The sequence below is a fragment of the Mobula birostris genome, chromosome 4, assembly GCF_030028105.1.
Source record: "Mobula birostris isolate sMobBir1 chromosome 4, sMobBir1.hap1, whole genome shotgun sequence".
NCBI lineage: Eukaryota > Metazoa > Chordata > Chondrichthyes > Myliobatiformes > Myliobatidae > Mobula > Mobula birostris.
Genome location: NC_092373.1, coordinates 133,847,919 through 133,869,165, shown reverse-complemented (window position 1 = coordinate 133,869,165; position 21,247 = coordinate 133,847,919). Strand labels below are relative to the sequence as shown.

The 21,247-nt window shown below is 42.3% G+C and overlaps 1 protein-coding gene across 5 annotated transcripts in view; it reads right to left on the bottom strand.

The window, feature by feature from the left end:
- The window catches only part of fhip1aa (FHF complex subunit HOOK interacting protein 1Aa), a 163,230-nt gene that overhangs the window by 70,482 nt on the left and 71,501 nt on the right, over window positions 1-21,247 (bottom strand). For all 5 annotated transcript variants that reach the window (XM_072256061.1, XM_072256057.1, XM_072256059.1 and 2 more), the window contains exons 4-7: window positions 19,572-19,730; window positions 16,895-16,981; window positions 7,437-7,604; window positions 6,056-6,135 (exon numbers count right to left, since the gene is read on the bottom strand). In XM_072256061.1, the coding sequence (XP_072112162.1) occupies window positions 6,056-6,135; window positions 7,437-7,604; window positions 16,895-16,981; window positions 19,572-19,730 (494 nt within the window). The remainder of the gene's footprint in view (window positions 1-6,055; window positions 6,136-7,436; window positions 7,605-16,894; window positions 16,982-19,571; window positions 19,731-21,247) is intronic.

Here is a 21,247-nt window from a genome sequence, read left to right as displayed (position 1 = left end):
TGCAGGAACATGCTTACTGGTCCCGATTCCACATCCCTGTAGTTTACAAGTTAAGGTTTTTTTCCCCCCTCTTGCAATTAGTTTCTTTAAGGTTAAGTAGAAAGTCCACATGTGGGAAAAAAGAGCAGGCCTTGTGCAAGCCTCTGATTTCCAGGGGATTTATGTAAAAACGTCAAGCACTTCATTAATGCATGTAAGGGCCAATGTATTTTGGTTGACCCCAAGGAACACTGAACATTACATGAAATATTCCTTTTATGCTCCATTTTGCACAGCAGAACCCCAATTTCACCGTTGCCTGTTCTAAATACAATAAACTTCAAATACAACAAGAAATGGTGTGGCAATAATTTCCACTTTACAGCAGATATTATTCTAGTGAATAGGCCATTTCTGGTTTTTTTACCAATCTCCTGGCACAGTTACAGCAGGAAATCAGGCAAGATCCATACTAAGTCCACCATACCAGCACCAACTCCACTCACCAAATCAATGAATTCTTGCTGCTGTGTTAAATAAATATTATGCAACAGCTGACAAAGAAAGTAATAGTTAAAATTTAATACTAAGTTAATGGTTACCAACATACCGATATATAAAAATTGAAAAGCAAATTAGCATGGTAGTGTAAGTGTGCCCAAGCAGATAGTAATCACTTGTTCTCACCCCCTCCCTCCTACAATCGATGAAGTTATCTACGCACAATGAAGGGCACAGGGAAATGAGACTGACAAACTTGTACGACCTTCACTATTCTTTATGTGATAATGCCTGCCACAGGAACATTAGCAATGGAGATACTCTATTGATGACAGACAACCTGTAGAGTGTTGCTCATTTTTAGAATCAGAATCAGGTTTATTATCACCGGCATGTGTCATGAAGTTTGTTAACTTAACAGCAGCAGTTCAATGTAATACATAACATAGAAGAAAGAAAAGAAATAATAAAATAATAATAATAAATTGATTACAGTATACATATATTGAATAGATTAAAAATCATGCAAAAAAAACAGAATATATATTAAAAAAGTGAAGTAGTGTCCAAAGCTTCAACATCCATTTAGGAATCAGATGGCAAAGGGGAAGAAGCTGTTTCTGAATCGCTGAGTGTGTGCCTTCAGGCTTCTGTACCTTCCTGATGGTAACAGTGAGAAAAGGGCATGCCCTGGGTGCTGGAGGTCCTTAATAATGGACGTAGCCTTTCTGAGACACCGCTCTTTGAAGATGTCCTGGGTACTCTGTAGGCTAGTACCCAAGATGGAGCTGACTGGATTTACAACCCTCTGCAGCTTCTTTTGGTCCTGTGCAGTAGCCCCTCCATACCAGACAGTGATGCAGCCTGTCAGAATGTTCTCCACAGTACATTTATAGAAGATTTTAAGGGTATTTGTTGACACACCAAATCTCTTCAAACTCCTAATGAAGTATAGTCGCTGTCACGCCTTCTTTATAACTGCACCGATATGAAAAGTCTCGGCCCGAAACGCCAACTGTTTACTCTTTTCCATAGATGTTGCCTGGCCTGCTGAGTTCCCCTAGCATTTTGTGTGCATTGCCTGGATTTCCAGCATCTGCAGATTCCCTCGTGTTTGTACAGTGGTAGATAAACCAGATTTTGATGAATAGCAGAGCAGGCTTGAAGAATCAGACGGCCTACTCTTGCCTCGTTTCTGATTCTCTAATCAGGAAAGGAGGATTTTTTTAAAAAATACATCTTTTAGATCAAATGAACCTGAGAAACTTCTATGAAAGAAACATTAGATGATTTTAAGAAAAATGACATGCACGTTAAATCAAAAAGAGCTTAACTATCAATAAATCTTGTTAAGGTAGCACTGGCGCATATGGTGACGTTTGCAGGTAGCTCACAAAACAACTACTCTATTAGATATACATCTGAACTACAATCACTGCAATCTGCAGCCTGTAATTTCTCTAAGAAATGTATCATCTAAATGAACCAGCAATTTTATGATCTCCTGAAGGATTTGGTGAATATGACTCAAAAATGCAGTTACATCCATCACCGGGGGCGAATACAACACCAAGGTCCGAGAGGGGACTACGAACCCGTGCTCAGCTCCATTACACCATGCTGATTAAAGCACTGGGCCAGTTTGAAGCTTCGAGGCCTGAGGGCAGGAAATGAACAAAGAGCTCAGTACCATCTGCTTACTTTTGTCCCAACTCGTCTCACTACTACCATCAGGTGGGAGGTGTACAAGTCCTGGTCCCACGCTGCCAGGTTTGGAAGCAGCTGTTGCCTTGCAGCCATTGGGCTCCTGGACCAGTTTCACTCACCTCAGCACTGAACTGACTCTAAACCGTGGACTCACTTTCAGGGACTCTGCAGCTCAACTTCCGATTAAGATGGCACTACCAAACACATGCGACAGCTCACTGGTAGTTAAAAAATAAGAAATTTGATTTAAGATGTCACTCTAAACACCTTTCCTGAGGTAAATTATGTTAAATTATCAGCGCAAACAGTGAAGGGGTGAGTGAGGGCGAGGTGAGTTCAGGGATGAGCCAAGATGCTGTGTTGCAGAATCAATGCAGATGGAGGAAGCAATTCCGAGAGAAGAGGTCGAGGCAGAGGAGTTCCGATGCACGTACAACTGGTCTGGGTGCGAGGTTGGATCACTCTAGGCCCCGAGCTGACTCGAAAAGCTTGAGAGTGGCGAAAACTGGACAGCGTTGTCTAGGCCCCGAGCCCTATGCAGTAGCAAGGTCCTAGTGTGAGGTATGATCCCCTGGTTTAGATGATTTAAACATCGGCCCAGATAGGAGGCAAGAGCCAATTTCACGTACTCTCCACAATGTTCACTCCTCTCTCCAGTGCGCCAGAGCCTTTCACTGTTCCGCTCTTAGGACAATTTAAACACTGACCCATAAGGACTGGGTGTCAGGATCCAAAGCATGAGCTGATTTTGCTCACTCTCTGTGGTGGTCACTCCTCTGTCCATGGTGCTAAGGCTATGAAAACTGCCCTGGCTGCTGCGCTCCGTGCCCGCTAATATAATGAACTGATCAGCGAGGCTCTGGGCCTACTCCGGGCTGCTCCAGGGTTCAGATCCGAGGACTCAGTTTGGTTCGGAAGTTGTCGTTCACTTCAACTGTTCGCATGATTTGTTCTTTTTTCCCCTTTCCCTTGTGCATCGGGTGTTGGTCTTTTATTTTACTTTTTTACTCTAACTGGGTTTTTTTTCAGGTTTCTTGCTTTGTGGCTGCCTGTAAGCAAACAAATCTCAAGGTTGTATAATTTAAACATTCTTTGACAATAAATGTACTTTGAATGTTCTATATATTATTTGTTTACTTTTCTTAATATTATTTGCATGATTTGTCCCCTCTTGCACAATAGATGTTTGTTGGTATTAGTTGTGTGTGCTTTTTCATGGATTGTTTTGTGTTTCTATGTTTTGTTGGTGTCTGGAAGATGAATCTCAAGATTGTACTGTATATGGTGTACATACTTTGATAATAAGTTTGAACTTTGAAATCCTACAGTTCAGCAACCTTATAAACTAAACAGAAAAAGGAATGCTCTCTTTTGAGTAAAAGTTAAACAAGGGCTCGAAGCGGCCAACCAGGTTTACTCGGCTTCTGAACGGCATTCAAACCTGATTACTGGTGTGTCCACCACAGTGAGTGGGTTGGGGCTGAGACCCAGGAGAAAAGTGCCATCTGAGGTGGGTCACATCAAAACGTTAAAGACAATTGCACAGCAGCATATTCAAATTACATTTTAAAAAACACAATCATTGGCTTTATTTGCATTCACAAGATATAATGGTTGACTCTATAAACAATATTTAACTTTACCAAATGAAACGCAAATAACAAATTAACCATTAAAACATATAGTGCATATAGTAGAGCAGGAGAAATTTATGCTTGGAAATTCCATCACCTAGCTAAAAATTCTTGCATGCTATACAATATATTTTATCAAATGAAATCAGGTACTAAATACACTTCCCTAAATTAGATGGAGTCCTCCACATGCGTGATGTCAAACACAAAACCAGCACGCGAAGCTCATGTTGGCTCTACTCTAGTAAAATAGTTCTGTGAATATGAGCCATTTAGTCTCACACCCCCAAAGCAGGTCTTGGATGCATTAACTAAAGGGAGGCCCAACTTAGTTGTTGATTCTGAGGTGATCAACTCATATGGACAGGTTCTTCTGAAAGTGTTTTTTCACATCCATTGGTCTCCTGATCCTCTTGTTGCTGTGTCATCTCTAAACTGCCATATTCACAACCATCTCCACAAACTCTCCCAACCATCTCCCCGACTGACACTTCTGAGATTATTTCACGGATAAGCCCACTCAATCTTGAAATTCTCCCCACGTGATCTCTGACAACCATCTACCAGCGCCTCCACACAGCCATTCCGGACCACCATTTCCACAAGCGTCATCCCTCCCTTGATCGTCTCCCTGACAGTTATCCTCCCAAGCAACCCTGCCCAAACTCTCTCTGCTCACCACAATAGTCTTGGTCCCTTCACTCTGCATTGGTGGAAACAGTGGCAGAAAGGTTACTAAAGATCTCATGTGCAAGCTCTAATGGTCCACTGCATTTGGCCTCAGAGAGAAGGGAATATCACCACTCGGAGCCTCAGGACAAAAAAAAAGACAGCAAATTACAATTTCTAACCTATATTTGTCTTGGAATGCAAATGCTCTAGATCTCCTGGGAGCATGAGAGAGGGTTGGGGTGGGGAGAAGTGGAACTGCGGGAGGATGGGAAGAGGCTCAATGGAGAAGAGATTCCAGGACGAGGGGGCAAGATAAAGGTTTATGGGAGGGTCTTGCCTGAGTAAAGAAGAGGCAGTGTGCAAGGGCACTCATGCCTGAGGCTACCCATATGCTTAGGCAAGTGTTTGTGCAGACGTGGTCTTGCATACATGTTCATTTACACATGCACATGTTAATGTCCATGCAACCTGGTCTCCTGTCATCTTGGACCTCCTTGAAAATAGACCAAGGCCTCGGTCTCCAGCCTTATAGTAACTGGTGTGAAAAAGCCGCCTCCTTCACAGATCACCACTGCTCTTCAAAATTAAGTTCAGGAGCTGGAACATCACAAACTACATGGGCAACCCCAACCGCAACATGAACCGAGTACCCAGAACCATTGACACTGACATCGACAGAGGCAATGACAGATGTAAGGGATGGCTAGATCAAAAACGCAAAATAATCTGCAGTTGCTGGGGTCAAAGCAACCCTCACAACATGCTGGAGGAACTCAGCAGGTCGGGCAGCATCCGTGGAAAAGATGAGTTGACGTTTCGGGCCGGAACCCTTCGTCAGGACTGTAGAGGGAAGGGGTAGAGGCCCTATAAAGAAGGTGGGGAGAGGGTGGGAAGGAGAAGGCTGGTAGGTTCCGGGTGAAAAACCAGTAAGGGGAAAGATACAGGGGTGGGGGAGGGGAAGCAGGGAGGTGATAGGCAGGAAAGGTGAAGAAGGAATAGGGGAAAGCACAATGGGTAGTAGAAGGAGGCGGAACCATGAGGGAGGTGATAGGCAGCTGGGGGAGGGGGCAGAGTGACATAGGGATAGAGGAAGGGAGGGGGAGGGAATTACCCAATGTAAGAAGCGAGCAGGGTAGGAACAGCAAACAGGAAGCGGAATGCCTCCTTCTTGGGTTGGGCTTTGCCATCAAGAACAGGTTTGTCTGGTATTTCAGTAATTCTCTTTATGGAATAAGTGACCAACGGGGGCTGACTCCAGCTCACGATAGTCATCAATGCACAGGTCCTAATCCTAGAAGCTTTGGAAGAAGTCGAGATGATCTTGTACTTCAAGAATTCTGAAAATATTGCACAGTGTGACACCAAATAAACACATCAGCATGTTTGAACATAATCTCTTTTTCCATAGATTACTCTGCCAGGTTCACTGAGAGACAACAGAGAAGTATCCCATGAAACTACATTAATATGTTAGGTTCAGCATCACCTAGCAGGTTCAGACAAGGACTCTTTTACACTTACTCCTTCTTAACTATCTCTCTTTTTATTCAGAGTTTTCTTACCTCAAGACAAGCTGTAGCATGACATCCTCGCAATTCAGACTTATGAGGGTTCTGAACAGAGCCAGAGAAACGACACACAACTAGGAGGGAAGTTTTGAAAAAAAATCACCCTTTAACGTTACAGACATTTGCATAAATAAAACTGCTTTGGTTTATGACGACCTGAAAAATTAAAAGTTTTAATAAATACAAATCTATAATGGAAAACGTTAGAGTCTAAAATTGAGAATATGAAAACAGGACACTTAGAAAATATTAACTCGATTAGATAAAGTCCTCATGGATTTATGAAAGGGAAATCAAGACTGGCAAAGTTATTGGAGTAGTCCTTACACATGTAATTGGTATAATTCATCAGGGAGAACCAATCAATATGGTGTGGTTAACTTTCTCTACTGACAACTGCTTCCTGCAATCATGCAGTCATAAATTTGATCAAAGGCACAAGAGGTACTGCAGATGCTAGAAATCTACAGCAATACACGCAATGTGCTGGAGGAGACCATCAGGGTCTTGGTCCGAAACGTCGACCGTTTATTCCCACCCATAGATGCTGCCTGGCCTGCTGAGCTCCTCCAGCACATTGTGTAGTGTGTGGCTCATCAATTTTAACCAAGTTCACCACTAACTTCCATCCTGCTCTCAAACTCACATGGTCATTTCTGACACTTCTCTGCCTTTTTTGGATCTCTGTCTCCTTCTCAGAAGACAAGCTATCCAGTAACATTTGCTATAAACTCACCGGCACCCACAGCTTCCTAGGCTATACATTTCACACCCAATCTCTTCTAAGGACGCCATCCCCTTTTCCCCAGTTTCTGCATCTGCCCTCAAGATAAAGCTTTCCATTAATTATATGAACAACATTTAGTCAAGTATAGAGCTGGAGAAAATAAAGAGAAGGAAGAAATAAAGTTCTTCATTTCATATTCTGATGAAATATCGCAGACCTGAAACTACTTGACCCAGTGAACTAGCAATTTCTGCTTCAATGACAAATTTAAGCAAAATAGGACAAAAATCTTCATCATGATTTCTTTCTGGGTAAAGAAGGAAATGTCCCCTCTATTCTGGTCTGCATAGGGTATACTCACTTTCAGTGTGGCATGGGTTATTGCACATTTATGGACAAGAAACTTGGCTACATCTTCCCCTATTCAGTTCAGACATTGAAACTAATGTCCTGTCCCCAATGTCTCCACAGCAGAGGAAATAAATCTAACAGATGAGTGACAGGTCTTGTTCATCTGTGGCTTCTAATTATTTAATGATGGTTGAAATTCATGCATCATTTTTGCCGCAGCCTTGCGCAGAAATTGTGTGGAAGAAAGGACATCAGCTGGGTACACCATCACATACATAAAACAGCAGAGGACCTTACCCGAAAGGGGGTGTTAATTCGACTGACCAGCGTGTCTAAAATCGGCACGTTCTCATGCTCGTGCAACAGAATGAAGCTCAGGAAGGTCTGCAACATTGCAGGCTCCGAGATGCTGCGGAGGAACAGATCCAAGTACGCTGTTGTGGTCATAACCTCTTCGACGGTGGTCTGAAATCAATCAAAGAACCACATCAGTGATAAAGGGAATGCACTGCATAAACATACCTCAGAGTTGCAGACAATCCTCGCTACTCAGTGGGTTAGATTTGTATCCTTGTGTGAATGAGGTAAAGTGAGAACTAGCAAACTCCAAACCCCTCACCTCTCTAAATGTTTAAGCCCATTTACACTAACAACAAATTGTCACAGTATTGTGTTTCTAAGGCTATGTCCACACTACGCCAGATAATTTTGAAAACGCCAGTTTCGAGTAAAAACGACAGGCGTCCACACTAAGCGTTTTTCAAAATATCTCCGTCCACATTAGGCGGATATTTGGGCGAATCTCCTCCTACTGGGCAAGTGCAGGACACACAGAAAACAAGCGAAGAGGAAACGATATACTTTGTGCGCGTTTGTCCAGTTACAGAGTAGAAACACTTTAAAGGAATTGCTCTTGGCTCTTGCACAGGAGGACTTAAAACTTAAAAAAGACAAATACTGGAGCGTATGGAGGCAACCGACAGGGAGTTCATGGACAGTATAACCCGGCTGACGACAAACATTGAAAAACTGACTAACTCTGTTGCATTAATAAAGCACCTTGTTAAATGTATAAAACATGTCTGCATCAGCGTTATCTTGTATTTCCATACAATGTTACATTAGACTGTTACACATCTATTGTCAGAGAAGTACTTGCATAAATAGGTAAACCACCTTCATACAAGCAAGGACAGAAAACAGGGCGAAGTGAGTATACTTATTTACTCACTAAGCTATGGGTCAACTGGCTTCAGTCTCTTCCGTCTGTTCTGAAATTGTTAGGTGGTGGCGTTCAAGAAAACAACGAATATCTGTTCCGGCACGTCATGACAGTGTTTTTAAATAGTCAAAAAAGCTCACTTTACAATTTAACTCTCACGCCGTTCACACCAACTGCGCGTTATAACAGCCGTACAGCAGTGCTTGCGCAGTACCAAGCAGAAGCAGAGAAAAACAACATTGTGGTGTTGTCATGACAGCGTTTTTAAATCTCTCCGGTTACCCCGTACACACTACGCCGGATATTGAGCGTTTTCAGATTTATTCACTCTGGAGAGTGTTTTTGAAAATCTCTGTTTTCGGGGGCTGAAAACACCGTTTCAGTGTGGACGGGAGGGCAAAACGAAGAGAAAAAGCTTCGTTTTCAAAATTATCCGGCGTAGTGTGGACGTAGCCTAACACACAGGTGTCTGTAGCTCTATAAGCAGAGCCCTTTTGTCATTCAACATCTGGGGAATACTTCCCAGTCCAGTTCATTACAACTAAGTAACAGAATGGAGGGCGCATGAAACCATTCACCAAGTACAGGTTTTCCCTGTTATTCGAAGGTAGAGCGTTCCTATGAAACCTTTCGTGAGCCGAAATGGCGTAAAGCGAAGAAGCAATTACCATTAATTTATATGGGAAAAATTTTTGAGTGTTCCCAGACCCAAAAAATAACCTACCAAATCATACCAAATAACACATAAAAGCTAAAATAACATATAGTAAAAGCTGGAATGATATGATAAATACACAGCCTATATAAAGTAGAAATAATGTATGTACAGTGTAGTTTCACTTACCAGACCGGGAAGATTTAGCCAAAAACCGATTTGTAGAGGAAAAAGAAATTGGTACGTACACCCATGCGCACGTACATGCATGCACAAGGCTTCATGTTCATGGTAGTCTTTCTCAGGGTAAACACAGGTTTAAAGCGCTGCCTCTATAACGGCTCGCTGCAAAACAAACGCTGAACTCTATTTTCGCTTTCCGTCTTTTTTTGTAAAAGCGAAAATCCTCCGGATTTCTTTTGGTTAGCGAAAACAGGTACTAATGTAGGTCTTTTGTGAAAGCAAAGTGGCGTAAAGCAAACTTTTGTAAAGCGAGAGATACTTGTATAACATATACCATTACACCTGGAATTTTCTGTAAATACAAGTATGCTTTCTCCCCCCAACAGTTTGTGTTAAATTGAACACGAGATCCATTTAGCACATGATTAAGTGTTCCCACTGTTGAAGTGTCACCTACTGGGAATTGGAAGCATCATTTCTGGGTGAGAATCATGCAAACTAGGTGTCATTGTCCACTGTCATTATCTACTTTACACCGTAAATTGAATCAAAAGGTCACAGCCTGTAGTTTTCATTTCTCACTCACATAACATGAGGATTATACCACACATTAAGTCAAAAACCAATTCTGTTGAAGGGTCTCAGCCCAAAACGCCATCTGTACTCTTTTCCATAGATGCTGCCTGGTGTGCCGAGTTCCTCCAGCACTGTGAGTGTGTGAGTGTGTGTGAGAGTGAGTGAGTGAGTGTGTGAGGGTTTGTTTGTTTGTTTGTTTTGGCTCAGATTTCCAACATCTGCAGAGTTTCTCTTGTTTGTCATGAATTAAAGGACCCCGCTGGGACATCATATTTATAAGCAATGTCTTAGTATTTATTTGCTGAAGCGGAAGGGGGGAAAGGAGGGGGGAAGAGGTGGGCAGAGGGGCAAGGGGGTGAGGCGGGGAAGAGGGTTGAAGGCCCTCTCAGCAATGCTCTCACTTCATTTTGATAATAATAGAAATGCACATCTCTATGTTTCCATCCTCACTCCACCGGCTTGAACTCCAGGCTCTTGCTCCCATCAATTTCCATCCCCAATTACTCAATTCTCACAATTCATGCCCCGTTAACTACACCCCAGACCTCACCACCAGAAACCTCAGTTTGTCTCTCATCCCAAACCACAGCCACTATTCTCAAAAACAAATGGAATTAATATAACACCTTAGTGCTTCACAGGAATGCTCCCTATAAAAACTGGATATCAAACCTGGAGATATTAGGGCAGATGCCCAAAAGCCTCATGACGGGAAAAACTTTTAAGTTTCAGAGGAAATTTGGGAAGAGAGTTGAGAGACTGATGGAGAGGAAATTCCAAAGCTTCAGGTCTTAGCATCAGAAGGCGTTGTTGCTATGGTGACATGATTAAAAGTGGCATCAAGCATAGAGCCAAAATTGGAGAAGCAGGAAGCTCACAGAGGCTTAGATTCTTTTATTTACTCATTTTTCAGGTGGTGGAAGTCAGGGTAAGGACATCCCTGGATGCCTTTGACAAGATACTGGTGTGTCCCTTAAGAGGAAGTGTTATACAATAGGAAGGTGGTGGTCTTTGATTAGCCACTGTGATCACAGGATTATGTCAAGTGACCAACAGCTTCTGATAGATGCTGAGGAGACAAAGCTAAATAACACTCAAATAAAACTAGAGGACATAGATTTAGGATAAGGTGGGGGAAGAGATTCAGAGAAGATCTGAGAGGTGTCTCCTTCGCCCAGAGAGTGGCAAGTACCTGGAATGTAATGCCCAAGAGAGTGGTTGGAAATGGGTTGCTGACAGCATTAACAAGTGACAATGTACACATGGAGGATTATGAACCAAGTGCTAGACCATGGGGCTAGTATGTCCCAATAGTCAAAGTTGATGAGTTGGGCTGAATGCCCTGTTTCCATTCTGTACAATTCCACGATTCTATGAAGGGAATCAATGGCTAAAGTTCTGTTCTTTTGAAGATACCAAACACAGAGCCATTGCCTCAATATACAAACATTTGTAAATCAGGAAGGGGTTGCTGGTGGAGGGGTGTGGAAGCCAAGGATCTTTCTTGATCATATCTGAGCAAATATTTCTGGAGCACCAAGAGATACCATCGTAGATCTGCAATCACACAGTGGAGTGGGTTATCCATTTCAACTTCACCTGGAGATCATCACCATCACAGAAGTTGCCCGTGTGAATCTGCATGTTCTTCCCATGACCATGTAGATTTCCTCTGGGTGCTCCTATTTCCTCCCACATCTCAGAGGCATGCAGATTGGTAAAAAAAAATTGACCATAGTAAAATGTGCCAGCCCTTCTGCTCCTCCCCATCCCTCCCCCGCCAGTATGTAGTGAGGGACAGAATCTGGGGCCTGTTGGTGGAAATGTGTAGTGAAGGAATATAACTGGGATTACATTCATAAACACTCAGTGGCCACTTTATTAGGTACTTCCTGTACTTAATAAAGTGGCACAGAGTGTATTTTCATGGTCTTCTGCTGCTGTAGTCCACACAATTCAAGGTCAATGTATAGTGCATTCTGGTCTCCTGCACATCTCTTTTGAAACATGTGGCTATTAGAGTTACCGTCATCTTCCTACCAACTTTAACCAGCCTGGACATTCTCCTCTGACCTCTTTAATTAACAAGGTATTTTCACCCGCAAAACTGCTGCTCACTGGATTTTTCTTTGTCTTTTACACCATTCTCTGTAAACTCTAGAGACTGTTGTGAAGTTTGTGATATTCAAACTACCCCATCTGGCACCAACAATCATTCCACAAAGTCACTTATATTACATTACTTCACCATTCTGAGTTTTGGTCTGAACAACAACTAGACCTTTTGACCAAGTCTGCACTGAGTTGCTGCCACATGATTGGCATATTAGATTTTTGCATTAAAGAGCAGGTGGACAGGTATACCTAATAAAGTGGCAACTGAACTCAAGATTAATGTAAAATAGGAGTGTTGTGTATATAATATTTCAGTAATATTGTAAATATATTAAGCATTCTTATTTGTTTAGATAATTATGTAACGGGTTACATGTATAAATATGCGATACGTGTGCACCTTGCTTAAAGTAAACAAAGTCATACTCACATCTTGGACTCCTGTGTCTTCCCTTGAATTAGTTTGATGTTTTGAAGTTACAAAACATAACAATAGCAACAAGGATGGGACTGGAAAAATTGAAACATATGAAGGGTGAAATAGCGTTCAATGAAAATGCCACACCCAAGTTTTACAAAGCCCTTCTGGTTCCTTATACCATCTGTATTAAGCAGCCAGTGGGCTAGGGCGCCAGAGACTGAAGGTACTCCTTCCAAGGTTGAGTCCATAATCAACAGCAGTTTGTACCCAGGGGCCAAGAATGGGTCTATCAGAATTCGTGGTGACCTCAAGGTCACCATCAACCCAGTACTTAAAGCTGATCAATACCCTCTGCCCAGGATGGAGGATATCCTTGCAAATCTGTCTGGAGGGAAACACTTCAGCAAAGTGGACTTAGCTGAGACCTACCTATAGGTGGAGATGGAAGAAGAGTTCAAAGTGTTTCTCACCATAAACACTCACAAAGGGTATTATCACTATAATAGGCTTATCTTTAGAGTAGCAGCTGCACCTGCACTCTGGCAGAAAGCTTTGGACCAGGTGTAAGGCAGCCCAGGCACTCAGTGTTACTTATTCGGATGACAAGAAATATCTTCAAAACCTCGTCACTGTTAAGAAGATTAGAAGATTATGGGCTTAGAGCATGACGTGACAAGCATTATTTACTGTGCTTACACCATTGACGCACAAGAGTGTTGAGAAAATTCAGACAGTGGTGGATGCCCCAAGGCCAAAGGGCATGTCACAGTTGTGATCCATTTTTAGGATTTCTCAATTAGTATAACAAGTTCCTGCCAAACCTGGCTACCGTGCTCAACCCCTTGAACTCATTCCCACAGATCAGGAAGAAATGGCAAAGGACAAAGCAGAGTGAGGTGGCTTTCAGAAAGATAAAGGAAATGATGATGTCAGACACAGTACTCACACAACATGATCCACATCGTCCAGCGCAGCTTGCCTGTGACACTTCGCCTTATGGTATAGTTGGGGGTGCAGTCAGCTCACATGTTATGAGTGATGGAAGTGAACACCCCATAGCTTTTGTATCACGTTCCCTTACTGCTGCATGGAAAAATTACCCACAGATTTACAGAGAGGCCTCAACTCTGGCTTGGGGTGTAAAACGTTTTAACCTGTATTTGTTTGGGAGAGAGTTTGCCTTCATTACTGATCATCAACCACTAGAGTGAATTTTCATCCCACTGAAGGGTGTTCCACCGACAGCAGCAGCACGAATACAGAGACGGGATCTCTTTCTTGGAAGACACAATTACGTGATGAAATTCAAGAGGACGACTAATCATGGAAGTGAGAAGAAGAAGAGAAATTGCCTTTAAACTCACGAGAGAGCATAGGCCATCAACCTTTTGCTGTTGATGTTTCTGTTAGCTAGCTCGACACTCAACCCAGCATGGATGGAAAGAGTGCACGGGAGCCGGCTGGATTCGAACTCGGGACCTTCCGCCCCAAAGTCCAGCACTGATGCCACCAGCCGGCAAATCATGGAAGTGCTGATGGATTATCCTGTTCATTCTTGCAAAATTAAATGCCGGAAAAATTTACAAAAGAGTACACTCATTTTGACATATTCTCCCTAATGCAAATCGAAAGTTTTTCTATTACAGCAGAGATGATCCAAAAGGAAACCAGAAAATACCCAACACAGTTACAGGTCTACATGGCCATCCAAAATGGCTGGAATGTGCAGCAGAAGCTCATGCTCCCTCATTTTGTTTTTACCAGCACTGGGATGAACTTGCACTTGACGGAGTTTGCCTTGTGTGGGGATTATCAGTTGCACCATCCAAGCTGAGAGCTACTGTAACTGCTGGAGGAGCTACATCTAGGCATGGTTAAAATGAAAGCGTTGGCTCAAAGCCATGTCCTGCGGCCTGGGATAGATCAGCAAATCGAGCAGCTTGTCGTGCACTGTGCAAGGTGCCTATCCATCCCTGGGAATAGCCGGCATTGCCCTGGCAAAGGGATTTTGCCAGACCATTCATGGACACACATTTCTTGGTAGCAATGGATGCAGCTACAAGGTGACCAGAAGTGTTCCCAATAGCCGCCACTACAGCCTCACACACTGCTGATGTGCTGAGAAGCCTCATCGCAAGGACTGGTGTTCCAGAGCATGTAGTCAGTGACAATGGTGCACAGTCTGTGGTGGAACAGTTTCAGTCATTCCCAAAAATGAATGAAATAAGACATATTACGTCTACCCCGTACCACCCAGCGGTAAAGTTGGTCCAGAGTCTAAAGATGACACTGCGAGCAATGCCAGCAGATCACTCTACACTGACACTGAATCAGAAGCTTGCCAGCTTCCTCCTTGCATATCACAATGCAGCACACACCACAGTCAACAACTCATCAGCTATGCTGTTCCTGGGTCATCCCTTGTGTTCACGCTGGGATCTCCTCAACCTCGATCTCGGGAGGAGTACGTAGGACAAACAGTGAGTCAAATTGGAGACTCCTCAAGCAAGGAGGTTTAATGTTTCATTCCTTGACAAGCAGTCCTGATGAGGAACTGGAGATGATCAAAACTGGGTACTCGGAAAGATTAGGGACAGAACAGGACCACTCTCTCACACACTGGAGATTGTTTCTGATATCATCTGGAGGCAACACGTCGATCAGTTGAGGAGAGCAGAATCAATTGTTAGAGAAGAAAGGTGGCCAGGTCTGTCAGAACCAAACAACAGGAATTCTGCAGATGCTAGAAATTCAAGCAACACACATCAAAGTTGCTGGTGAACGCAGCAGGCCAGGCAGCATCTCTAGGAAGAGGTACAGCCGATATTTCAGGCCGAGATCCTTCGTCAGGACTAACTGAAGGAAGAGTGAGTAAGAGATTTGAAAGTTGGAGGGGAAGGGGGAGATCCAAAATGATAGGAGAAGACAGGAGGGGGAGGGATAGAGCCAAGAGCTGGACAGGTGATTGGCAAAAGGGGATACGAGAGGATCATGGGACAGGAGGTCCAGGAAGAAAGACGGGGGGGGGGACCCAGAGGATGGGCAAGGGGTATATTCTGAGGGACAGAGGGAGAAAAAGGAGAGAGAGAGAAAGAATGTGTGTATAAAAATAAATAACAGATGGGGTATGAGGGGGAGGTGGGGCATTAGCGGAAGTTAGAGAAGTCGATGTTCATGCCATCAGGTTGGAGGCTACCCAGACGGAATATAAGGTGTTGTTCCTCCAACCTGAGTGTGGCTTCATCTTTACAGTAGAGGAGGCCGTGGATAGACATGTCAGAATGGGAATGGGATGTGGAATTAAAATGTGTGGCCACTGGGAGATCCTGCTTTCTCTGGCAGACAGAGCGTAGGTGTTCAGCACCACTTCCTGCAGTCTCAGAGCCAATTCTTACCACCACCCAGAACCTGAGGCTGTTTAACAGTCACAAGTCTCACCTGTCAAGCAGTGACTCCCCCTTGTCAGTAAAGACGTTATCCCACAAGAGTAATAAATCCTACACAGCAGTTAAATTGTTAGGTCCGAATGGGACAATTTAAACTTGCTATGCTGTGGATGTCTGCATAACATTAGTATTGTATAGTATATTGTGCATATGGTTGAGATGCATTCTATATTGAGCTGAAGTTTGCAGCTGAGCAGGGAGGAGTGTTGTATATTTAATATTTCAGTAATATTTGAGTAATATTATAAATATATTGGTTGATTAAGTATTCTTGCTCATTTAAATAATTCATTACGGGTTATATGTATCAATACGTGAATAGTATGCATCACTCTACCACGTGATACAAGCGCACCTCCCTTAAAGTAAACACAAAGTTAGACTCACGTTTTGGGCTCCTGTGTCCTTTGAATTAGCTTAATGTTTTGAAGTTACAAAAAACAAAGTGCTTGACACACACACACACACACACACACACACACACACACACACACACACGTATATTCAGACTGTGTTTTTCTATTCTATCTTTCACAGCTGCTCTTATGAAAAGCTGGTGGTTACACAACCGCAAGTGCTGCTCACCCTTGTCCAGCTGACTATTACTCACACGCAAGCTGTGCGTAGAGAAACAGAGACAGATACTGCAAGCTGATCTGGTGCGCATTTCTCCCTTCCTAATCCAGGTACATTGGAACACTATTATCATCATCTCTCACTAGCCAACTAAAAAGAGAAAAACCCAGCCACAAATTTCATCTTAAAACTTCAGGAAAGATTTTATAGTTTGATTTGCAATTAACATTTTCTCTCCAGAAGCCACTGAAGTGTTGCAATCGAGTTCCATACGTGCCAACAGTTCACCTTTTCCTTGTAATACTAAATCAAGAACAATAGCTTTATTGTTGACTAATAATTCAGAAAGGTGTATACCTTTTTGAATGATCAGACAAGACAATAAAGCTAGAACATACTGCACAGAATTTAATATTATTTCACGGAGGTTAGAATACCCATGGAAGAAGTCACAAGCCCTGCCAAGTGCCTATTTCTACATTCCACCCAGGTTAAACATTTTACAGTATAGTTTACTCTGGCAAAATTTGTATCAGAATTCACAGCATACATCGTACTAACTTTGTGAAGTGCAGGAGCCATGACGGGCACAAGGAATCCGTTGTAGATATAGTTCACAAGTTGATTCTTTATCAAGGGATGAGCCACCTAAATCAGAAGCACAGATTGCAACATTAAACAAATAGTTGAAGAAACACCCAGCATACTTACAACCAGCTTTCTTTCATCAAAGCCCAACAGAATAAGAAAGTACTTAGAAAATTTATTGGATCTTCCAAATTAGGAATAAGGAGAGTGCACCTGTTTTAATCTTACCTGGTGCTCTGGTCATTTTATCCAAAAATAGAACTCTGTTGAAATTCTGATATCAATTTTCTTACTTGTAACCAGAACCATATCCCGGGGCTGGTGGCAAAAAGCTTTTTGACCTCATCAGTGACTGCCTATTAGGTGTAATAATAACAGGGTTGTTGTGGTGGGAGATTTTAATTTCCCAAATATCGATTGGCACATTCCTAGGGCAAGGGGTTTAGATAGGGTGGAGTTTGCTAGGTGTGTTCAGGAAGGTTTCTTGACACAATATGTAGATAAGCCTATGAGAGGAGAGGCTGTGCTTGACCTGGAATTGGGAAATGAACCTGGTCAGGTGTCAGATCTCTCAGTGGGAGAGCATTTTGGAGATAGTGATCACAATTCTATCTCCTTTACCATAGCATGAACTGAAGGCCCTGTTTTCCTGCCGTGTCACTCTGTGACGGCAACTCTCAGACTTCAATCACGCTCCCATTAGAAAGAAAATGTAATAAATCAAATAGACTATGTTACTCGTGGGTTTTTAAAATCAGGGAATTGCAAGTAAAAGAATGACCAAGTTCCATTCTGTAAGGAAGTCCTGTAAAAGATGGTTCAATATGAGATTGTACAGTCTGGGATTAAAATAATGTGGAGAAGTGATTGGAGTTTAGAGACAGAATTACTTTCAAATAATACTTTTGCTGTAAATGTGGTCGAGATATTGGTATTGTTGAGAATTGTGATAGAAAGATCGTTATAGTGGAAACTGAACAAATATGGTGCAGGTTTTGGGGTTAAGTAGCAGTGAGTAGGGAAAAAAAATTATACAGTGGGAGGATCTTAGGCCTGAGTGCAAAATTTCTCAAAGAAATGATTTTGAAGCCCTTTGTCATAAGACAGCTAACATAATAATATGTCTGAATATAAAAATAATGGCTTTCAATAAAAGAAAAACAAAAATCACCACAGTGCTGGCAATTATATCAGCTCTTATGTGAAACAATTCTGCAAAACGTTTTCTTAAATTCATCTGTTATCTCATTTAGTTTGCCTTTTTCTTTTAGAAAAATGAATGGACTTGCCTTTCAACCAATGGTTTGGTAGGAACCTGAACATGAACCAATCTAATACCCTAAATATGAAACAGAAAATATGCTGGGTAAAGTAAAACAAGTGTAAAATGCACTCAGTTCTGGTTTACTAGCCAAATACTTTATAAAACTGCTTATCTAAATAGGAGACAATACTAAAGTGTGATCTTTATGGAAAAACAGTATAATACCTAATGCAAGATTTAGCAAATACTAGGTTCAGACATTTTAACATTGTAAGCTTTAACAAACTGTTGGCAAATAGCTTCTATCTCTGAAGGAGGTAAAATATGTAAATAAAAATTTGGAGTAATTTAATTTTCTAATTTATATTCTGTCTTCTTCTGGTAAGATGGCCATAGTCGTAGACTCTCCAGCGGTGTAATTGTTCATCCTTTGCGTCCCTTTTATGATCACAAGACACTGCTGGATATTAAGAACATCAATTACTGCAGGTCTGCCCCACTAGCAAGTTGCTGGATAGCAACAGAACTGGACTTGTTGCATACCACGTTGTCACCCGGATTCGTGTACCATTGTTGTGCGAAGATGGTGCGTGGTCCAACAAATGACGCAAATGATTGTCCTGGACGGTTTTATTATGATTGCAAGACCCTGTTGGACATTAGAAACATAGAATTCTGCAAGTCCAGTTCACTTGTTCATTGGCGAGACTGATGGTGAGGGAGCTGTGGTGCCTTGGTTGCTACACAGACTAGGCCCTCGTGCAGCCGTCCAGGAGAGGAAACGCGGGAGGCGTTATGGGAGAGAACAGAGATCTCTGTGGATGCTCTGGATTCTGTGCTGGGTTATAGCCTTGCCCCTCCCATGTTCACACGGCAGAAGACAAGCTGGACTGCATTCGTCTGCAGCTGTACTAACACATGATGAGGAACTGCTGCGTGCTCGTTCTTGCAGAAACATGGCTCCAGGACATCATCCCATGCACCATCAATCTACTTGGGCTATATATTTTTTTGTGACTATTTTTGCTGTTATCGTGCCTATCTGTGTTATATGCTGTGTAGTGTGTGTGACTGTTGGTACTGTGTTTTGCACTTTGGCCCAGGAGGAGCGTTGTTTCCTTTGGCTGCATTTGTGTGCATGGTTGAATGATATAACCACATAACAATTACAGCACAGAAACAGGTATACTGAACTTGAAAATATTAAATTTTTCATGAAGACGTTGTATTATAGATTAATTTTGTCATGCAACCTCAAGCAAAGTTCAAAAAAACTTAAGATTCATAAAAACATTGCAGGAAATTTGACATGGGCTGAATATTAGACAAGATTCATGGGATGAAAAATGACATGGTATTTATGTATGTTGCTGAGCACATCTTTACCTGTATTACAGCGTTACAGAACTCCAGGGAGTTCATAAACTGTACCAACGCTGGAATATGCATCCAGTCCTCGCGCTGCAGGTAATGCCACTCATCGGATCTCACCTCCAATTTAGCGGGCAATGAGGAGTAGAGGCCGCTAAGTCCTGTGGCCAACACCTGTGGGTCAAATAATAGTGAGGAGAAACACTAAACAAAAGCCTTGTTTACTGTTAAACAATATCTATGGAGAGAAAAGCCGATAAGATATGAAGACCTCAATAAGTAGAAACAATTAGGAGCTAAATATGCAATCTGTTGCCCATTTGTTTTAATCTTTAAAATTCTCATTAAGTTGTGAAAAATAGATTTTTTTTATTGCACACTGCATTACACATTTTTTTTTACACACACACACAAACCAGATCTGATGATCTGACACCAGATCCAATTTCCTTTCAGTTTGTTTAATCTTAAGTGTCTGTGTGTTATCCTCACTAGAACTGCCAGCCAAAACTAACCACCTGTATTTCTGAAGGTTTTCAACCACGCTATAATAATTACTGTTCAGAATTTGCTTACATGTCCGCATTTCCCTTATGAAGTTTGGACTCTTATTTGTTGACCATTGTTGCATTCACACAGACGGACAAGAAGGAAAAAAAATAGGCTTTTACATAAAAAGCAAGTTTCAAGCCAAGAATTCTATAACCACAAACAGAAAAAAAACAGCCATTTATACAATAAAGTAGCTGCACAGCAATTTAATTGGGAAAGTTAAAGGACAAACAGAATGTGATTTTTGTTCACTAAGTTTGCAAAAGCAGCCAGTTTCAGAGATCAACTTTATGTACCCCAAGAACACCGAACGACATCCAACATGCCACTTTTCAGAGTCTAGTGTGAACTTCCTAGCCAACAAGGCCCTCTGCAAATAGCAATAGAATTCATAATTTCAAGAAACCTCTGGGTCATGAGGCAACGCCCAACAAAAGCAGGCACCTGATCTGTTCTACTGTTTGTGTACTGAGAGGAGAACCAGGTTTCAAAGTGACTGGTAGTCCCAGCTCCACTGCAATCTCAAGTTGATACAAACTTCCCTCCATCACCCACAAAGCCTAGCATTCAGGAGTGCAACCCAAAACTGGATGTGAGTAACACACCCAAAATGCTGGAGGAACTCAGCAGGCCAGGCAGCATCTATGGAAAAGAGTAAACAGTCGACATTTCAGGACGAGACCCTTCATCCTGATTTTGAATGTATTGCTTGGATTTCCAGCAACCGCAGATTTTTTCTTGTTCACTTGCTGCATCACTGAACTGTTCCCACAACCTAGCACTGAGAAACAAATTCAGGCATTTTGCCATTTACCCATATGCAGCCACAAAAGAGTACAAACTAATTATCCAACGCACCACCCCGATCATTGAGATTCACACGAGGGAAATCGGTCTTTCTGATTCACAACGTCCATGCAGACCATCAAGCACCGATTCACGTTAACCCCATTTTATTCCCCTTACATTCCCAGTAGCTCATCAAAATCTTTCCATTCACCTACACTCGATGAGCAATTTACAGTCCCCATTTGTCCTTCTGACCCACGTGTCTTGAAATGTAGGAGGGAAAGAGAATACCTGGGCAAAATTATCATTATCACAGGGCGAACATCCACACTTCACAGACAGCACCAAAG